The sequence below is a fragment of the Macrotis lagotis genome, chromosome 1 (assembly GCF_037893015.1).
Source record: "Macrotis lagotis isolate mMagLag1 chromosome 1, bilby.v1.9.chrom.fasta, whole genome shotgun sequence".
Taxonomy (NCBI): domain Eukaryota; kingdom Metazoa; phylum Chordata; class Mammalia; order Peramelemorphia; family Peramelidae; genus Macrotis; species Macrotis lagotis.
Genome location: NC_133658.1, coordinates 248,815,831 through 248,823,565, shown reverse-complemented (window position 1 = coordinate 248,823,565; position 7,735 = coordinate 248,815,831). Strand labels below are relative to the sequence as shown.

The following is a 7,735-nucleotide window of genomic DNA, read 5'->3' as shown; positions in this document are numbered from 1 at the left end:
GTAATGGATGAAAAAGTTATGGTATAATAATATGATGGAGTACTATTGCTGTACATTTGAGTACTACTCGATTGATGAGGGGGATGGTTTCAGAAAAACCTGAAAAAACCTAAACGAACTGCTATAAAGTAAAATGAGCAGTACTAGGAGAACATTGTACACAGTAATAGCAGTATTGTAATGATGTTCAATTGTGAAAGACTTATCTGATCAATATAATGATCCAAGACAGTTTGAAGGACTCATGATGAAAAATGGTATCCACCTTCACACAGAATACTCATGAACTCTGAATACTGATTCAAATACACTTTTTTACTTTTTTTTGCAATGTGGCTAATTATGAAAATATGTTTTGTTTCACTTCACATGCAAAATTGATATCACATTTCTTGCCTTCTTCCTTGGAAGAGAGGAGAGATAAGTAGGGGGAGAAAATTTGGAATTAAATTTTTTTAAATGAATATTTAAATATATTTTTTAAAAAATCCTATGTTCTTGTGTGATGATAACTATGAAAGACTTAGCTCTTCTTGGCAAGACAATTCCAAAAGACTCATGATGGAAAATGCTATTTGCATCTGGAGAAAGAACTATGAAGTTTGATTGTAGATCAAAGTATATTATTTTCACTTTTTTTCTTTCTCATGGTTTCCTCTCTTTTGTTCTGATTCTTCTTTCACAGTGTGACTATTGTGGAAATATGATGAATATGATTGTACCTATATAACCTATACAAATTGCTGGCTGTCTTGGGAAGAGGAGAAGGGAAGAGAAAAATTTGGAACTCAAAATCTTATAAAAGTGAATGTTAAAAACCATCATTACATGTAAATGGAAAAAATAAAATATAATTAAGTGGGGGGGGGGGAGGAATTCTATATTCCCTGAAAAAAGCCTTAAGAAGTTTATCGTTCTTCATTATGCTACTTCCCACCAATGCCATCCCTCCTCTTACCCGAAGTCTGGTGATGTCAAATAGGTCATACAGGATAGGGTGGAGGGAGAGAACCATTTTTAAAGGTCACTAAAGCAGAAGTGGTTATTCTTCCCCCATCCCAGCTGATCAGTTTCCCACACATATATATGCACTTCCTCTTCTTTTAAGGCACTTACCAATTTCCCGTATGATCTGTGGACAACTATTGTATTTGAGGATCATGAAGGACGCAGAGGAGCAGCTGATCAGAAAGGGGTAGGTTGAAGTATGGGGAGGGGAAGTCTGGACAACAGGATACTGGCCCAGCAAGTCCCCCTCTGAAGCTGGTCCTAAACAAAGGTGAAATCCTTAGATGCCTGCTTGGTGGTATGTGGGATATCCCAAGACCAAAATTGCCTAAAATATCACACCCCTCAACTGGTCAGGATATTGCCATTCCCTTCTGCCTGACCAAAACAACTATCCTCAGAGATATCCAGAAAGCCTCTTATAAAGTGAACATGGGTTAGTTCTGGATGAGAAATTATCCTTTCCCTTTGTTCATTGATTTATGCAACAAGTACTGAGCACCAACTGTAGGCAAGTTTAATCAGTCAAGTAATATTTATTAAGCACCTACTGCATTACCATAATAATCTGAAAATAGGCTGTGACTGGAAAATGAAATCTCTTTGAAAAGAAAACATGTGTGCGTGTGTGTGTGTGTGTGTGTGTGTGTGTGTGTGTGTGTGTGTGTGTGTTAAAAATACAAGCTACATTTGGAACAACAGTATATTTTACCAGATTGCTTCCCTGCCCTCTTGGAAAGTAGAATTAGGACCCTGGGGGAAGAAGGGGACAGGAGAAGATCTAGAGAGAGGACATGGTGGCATTGAAAATGCCTGGCAAAAGAAGATCATTCCTAGATGGTGGGCAGGTACATTAGTTGGGTACTACATATCAATAGGACATTTGAAATTGTCCTCCAAGGGGAGTCAGACTCCATTCCCAATTTTTGGTGTGGGGTCAGAGTCAAAGATTCCCAAGTTCTGGGTTGCTCCTGAGAGAATTTCAACTCTCTGTGAAAATGAGGGTGGGGTACAAAGAGATGAAATCAGCATAGGTACAGTCATGAAGCACAGGTTCTGCTATGGGGCATAGCAATACTTCCCAGCTCCTGGTTTGGAAATTAAGGACAATAATCTAGTCCAGATGACCCTGAAGGCAAATTGTATAAAGGTTTAAATGGAATCATATAACTAAAGGGGATCTTGGAGTACAGAATGTCAGAGCTGGGAGGGAACTGAGACCTTAGAGCTTTGAGGGACTTTAGAGCAGACACAGTCAAAAGTAAGAAGGACCCTATTAGATCTTAGAAGACAGGGGTCGCTAGGTGGCATAGTGGATAAAGCACCGGCCCTGGAGTCAGGAGTACCTGGGTTCAAATCCGGTCCCAAACACTTAATAATTACCTAGCTGTGTGGCCTTGGGCAAGCCACTTAACCCTGTTTGCCTTGCAAAAAAAAAAATATCTTAGAAGACAATATCAGAGCTGAGAGGAAGCTTAAGACATTAGAACAGAGGTTATCAGAACTAAGAAAGATTTTAGTCCTTAAAATATTGAGTATCAGATACAGGAGGGACCTTAGACTGTGGCACAGATAATCAGAAGTGAGAAAGATTCTAATAGATCTTAGAACATGGGATAGCAGACTTGGGAAGGACTTTAGAGAGGATCAGAACTGGGAAGGCCTAGAACCTTAGAACATTCTATCAGACATGAAAGAGACAGATCGTAGATCACAAATGATCAGAACTGAGGAAAACTGAGACCTTAAACACAGAAGTGGGAGGGGCCTTGAACCTTCAAATATAAGCAAATTGTAAAGCCTTGCACCCTCTGAAGCATTACTACAATTATCCCCAATTCATAATAAAAGCAGGCTTGTAGCTGGTCCACCCAACAACACTCATCCCCAAGGGCATGACCTCCTTCCCAGACCATGGGTCACTTCCACATCTCCTTATATGGTCATGTGGAGAAATGCCTTTCTACTTGGAGTTAGGACTCTTTCCTGGGTAGCCAGAGAGCCAGAGGGCCAGAGGATGGGGACTATAAGTTAACCCGGAATGAAGAGAATCAGTTTCCCCACCCTGAGTATTCATAAAACACTTTCTTCACACTAGCTTTAAGGGATAGAAAAACTTGCTTTCTGGATGACTGAAGATAGTTGTTACAGGTCAGTCAAAAGGGGAATTTGACCAACTGAGGGGGAGGGATAGTTTAGTCTAGTTTTACAGAAAAAGAAATTGATATTCAGCCTGGAGAAGGGACATGCCTAAGGTAACACAGTCATTAACTATTACAGAGCCAAAATCAAATTCAGATCTCCTGAGTACCTCCCTATGGGCTCATTGGGTTCAAAGATGGAGAAAAGGAAGTTAGGGGTCTGGAGTCCTAAGGAAGGGGTCTAGGAGATAGTGCTTTTCATTCATTCACTCAATCACTCATTTTTTCATTGATTTATACAAAAAATACAGAGCACCAACTGTAGGCAAATTTAGTCAGTTAAGTAATATTTATTAAGCACCTACTGTATGTTAGGTAATGTGTATAAGGCAATGCATACTAGATAATATGTGTTAGGCAAAGAAAGGCAAAAGATAGCCCCTACCTTTAAGGTACCCAGTCCAGTGGGGGGGGGGAAGGAAACAGGATGCAACCATCAAAAGAAAACAGAAAAATAGGAGGGTGAGGGGCAAAAGCAAGACAGTCTTTGTTATGAAGGAGTTTACATTCTAACAGGAGAAACCATGTTGCATAGTTAGGTATACACAAGCTATACACATCATAGATACAGAATAACTCCCAATGGAGGGAAGTAGAGCAGCTAGGTCACAATCTTTCTGGGCCTGTTTTTCTCTTTATAAAATGGGGGTGGGGGTCTCTAAAATTCCTCCTAGTCTTAAATTTCATGATTTTATAATCCACTAACTGACAGAGGTTTCCTCCTGGTCTTTCCCATGCAGGAGGTGTCTTTGGCATTCAAGGCTCCTGAAGGTCCAGGAGCTGTTGCTGGAAGCCTGGAAAGTGTATGCAAAGCCTGTCCCAGGCAGCTGTGGGCAGTTGTTCATTCAACTTCTGCTGTGTGCTCTCATCTCCGCAACTGCCAGTGGACTTGCCTTCAACTGGTTGACTGTCTCCCTTATGTACCCAGTCAAGACTTCTGCAATAGGAGCCATGGCTTGTGGCTTCTTGCTTTTCTTGGTCCTGGGTCTGGTCCACCCAGTCCGGTGTTTGCTTGCCCTCACCGTGCCTACTTTAGGCATGAGGCAGGGCCGCCGTCTACTTCTGTCATCTGGTTTTGCTGAGCTGGCCACCCATGTGGTACCCAACATTCTAGCCAATGTGGGTGTTACCATGAAGGTGCTAAGGTGTGTGGCCCAGGGCTCCCTGGAGAGCCTACTCAACTCTACTCACCAGCTAGAGGTGGCCACAATGGCCCTGGACCAGGCTGTTGGGAGGGCAGGTGGTCGGAGACTAACTCTTGAGACCAGCAGCAACTGTTCTGCCCTATATGTCCAGATGCTTGTTGTCACCCAGAGAGTCTATGAGGATATCTCAGCCCTGGAGGCATTGGTTCGTGGATTGGCTCTGAGTACCAACCGGGTGTTGGCTGGAGTCTTCATACTCTCCCTCCTTTCTGAGTCGATGTGGTACCTGAAGGGCTATCTGACCAACTTGAAGTTTGATAATCTCTATAAAAGCAAACACCTGGAGCAGCTTCTTAAAGAGAGTCAGGACAATCTTCTGGCAGCCTCTCCTTCAGCTCTGGTTCTCAAAGTGACTGGTCTGAGGCTCTCCCAGGCTGAGATTTTCCAATGCCTCTTTCGCCTGGCATTTCTGGTTGTGCCCCTGGGGGCCATGACTGTGATTGTGGCTGCAGATTATGTGGCCTTTCTTCTGGCACACACAGCTGTAGACTGGACCCAGAAGCTGCCCACACTGCCCATCCATCTGAGCATCAAATATGATGTGAGTAGAAGAGAAATGGAGGATTGGGAGGCTCTTGGGTTCCTAATATCGTTTTGGAAATTGGGGAGAACCAGTGCTTGGGGGAGGCCTTTAAGGTGATCATCTTCAATCTGCACATAAACCTGCACAGTTTCATAGAAGGACAGAGCTAGACAAAAGCTTAGAACAGGGTTAAATGGTTTGACCAGGTGTCACAGTTAGTAGATGTCAGGTCAAATTTGAACTCAGATCCTCCTAACTCCAGGGTTGACACTCTCCACTGTGCCCTCCAGACCAGGTCTTAGAACACATACAAGGTCTGAGTATATACACAGAGAATTGGAATGCTGGGGTGGCTAGACTTGGTGTTTGAAATCATACAAACCTAGGTCTCTCCCAAATCTCAAATCTATGACCAAGTCTGGAATAGAGGTGATTCTAGAGCTTCCAAAAAGTGTCAGTCTACAATAGAGGTGATTCTTGACCTTCCAAACAGTGGCCTGGCAGAATGTAAACTCTTGCAATGCTGAAGAAGTAATAAAGGCTTGAAGTTTAGATCACTAGCCAAGCAAAGGACCTCAAAGAACTCCCTCATCATAGGACTCGCAAGCAAGGTGGGGAGCAGAGAGGTATCAAACTTCTTTCAAGGAATCAGAGGACATGCTGGAAGATAGTTTAGAATCCAAATGTCAAAACCTGGAGGAAACTTAGAATATAGAATGTCAGAGCTGGGAGGGACCTTAGACTACAGAATCTAAGACCTGGAAGGGACTTTTAAACACACAGAATGTCTGAAGTGGGAAGAACCTTTAAAGATAGAATGTCAGAGCTACAAAGAACTTGAGAATATGCAACATGTAATTTTACAGCTTGGAACCAATCCCCACCCCACCCACCCCCACTTTAAAGAGAAGGAAACTGAGCAGAAAATGACATAGCTAAGGTCACATAGGTAATTAGTGCCAAAATCTCCTGAAAAATGCCTAAGAGACATCATTTCTACACTATACCCTCACCTTCTGGTCTCCCTCTGTTCCCTTTCTAGGCCAAGTACACAGTCCTTCCCTTCATCTCCTTCATCTTCAATCAGCCTTCTGAAGGGAGTTCCTTAGACATCTATCAAGGCATATACAAGTGGGAGCTACGCTTCACCTCAGCCAGTTGCCAGTTGCACCCAGCTTATCCTCCACAATGTGCAGCTGCACTGGTTACTGGGCTCCTTTTCCTCTTTGCATCTGCCACAGTCTTCCTAGAGACTTATGCCCGCCGGCTGGGTCACAGAGTGGCTGCCTCTTTCTTCCAGGCTCAGGAGGAACAGAGGGCTCAATACCTGTTTGCCCATCTCCAGCAAAACTACCAGAAGCAGCAAGTAGAACCCATACAAGCCAAAGTTTTCTCAGTTCCACACTCCTCTAGTATGGATTCCATTCAGACATGTGAGGAGTTGAGGATCAGGGGTGATCATGGAATGCTGTGAGAATCTACAGGATACTCTCCTGGGTTATCCCCTCAGATCTTCTGAAGGAAAGAGCTCCTTTTCTAGGATGTCAAATTCTTCCTACGTAGAATTTGGACCCAGCTGGGTCCAGCTGGAAGACCCAGCACCACCCAAACTGGAAGGTATCTCAGAATAAAAGTCAGAACTGGAATGAATTTTAAAACCAACTGATGGGGGCAGCTAGGTGGCGTAGTGGATAAAGCACCGGCCTTGGAGTCAGGAGTACCTAGGTTCAAATCCGGTCTCAGACACTTAATAATTACCTAGCTGTGTGGCCTTGGGCAAGCCATTTAACCCCATCTGCCTTGCAAAAAACCTAAAAAAAAAAAAAAAAAAACAACCGATCAGCAAGTCTTTAATAACCTTTCACTATGTTTGGCTCAGTGCTGGTTAATAGGGGGACACAAGGACAAAAAAATGAAGCAAGACCTGCTCTCAAGGAATTGATATTTAATCTATCCTTCTCGTTTTACAGAGGAGGAAACTGAGCACCAGAGAAGAAAATTTCATAGGTTCATAGCTATAGAAGTAGAAAGTTCAAGAATTTCAAAGGTCAGTCAACCCCACAATTTTCTTTCTTTCTTTCTTTCTTTTTTTTTAGGATTTTGCAAGGCAAATGGGGTTAAGTGGCTTGCACAAGGCCACACAGCTAGGTAAGTATTAAGTGTCTGAGGTAGAATTTGAACTCAGGTACTCCTGACTCCAGGGCCAGTGCTCTATCCATTGCACCACCTAGCCGCCCCCAACCCTGTCATTTTCATAGATAGAAACTGGGTTCCAAAGAGATTAATGAACTTGTCCAAGGTTGCACAGGTACAATTGATGGTGGCATGATTTGAACCCAGATAGATACTCTGAGTCTAGAACAAATTCTCTTTCCCTCCTTAAGCATATAGTAGCAGAGTTAGGATTAAAACTGAGGCTCTTCTCCCTCCACTATACTATCTATTGCCTATTTTATTTTATTTTGGGGTTTTGAGAGGCAATGGGGTTAAGTGATTTGCCCAAGATCACATAACTAGTAAGTATCATGTGTCTGAGGTCAAATATGAACTCAGGTCCTTCTGACTCCAGGGCTGGTGCTCTATCCACTGCACCACCTAGCTGCCCCTCATTGGCCTATTTTAGACCCTCCTGAATTCTGAAAACTCTGACTTGTGCTTTGTTACTTTGAAACAAAGAATAAGATTTATGGTTTGATATTTTCTTCCAGCTCTCTGGTCAATTTTGCCTGGGGCTTCAAGCTGTTTTCATTTGCTTTTTGATCATTTCCTGATGGTGGCTCACCTCCCCAAATCAGAGT

At 43.0% G+C, this 7,735-nt stretch overlaps 1 protein-coding gene across 1 annotated transcript; it reads left to right on the top strand.

Moving 5' to 3' along the window:
- The first annotated feature begins 1,140 nt into the window (after window positions 1–1,140).
- On the top strand, window positions 1,141–6,615 carry OCSTAMP (osteoclast stimulatory transmembrane protein). The gene is made up of 3 exons (XM_074227338.1): window positions 1,141–1,195; window positions 3,950–4,955; window positions 5,980–6,615. The coding sequence occupies exons 1-3, from the start codon at window positions 1,161–1,163 to the stop codon at window positions 6,409–6,411; spliced, it is 1,473 nt and encodes a 490-aa protein (XP_074083439.1). The 5' UTR covers window positions 1,141–1,160; the 3' UTR covers window positions 6,412–6,615.
- Window positions 6,616–7,735: the final 1,120 nt, after the last annotated feature.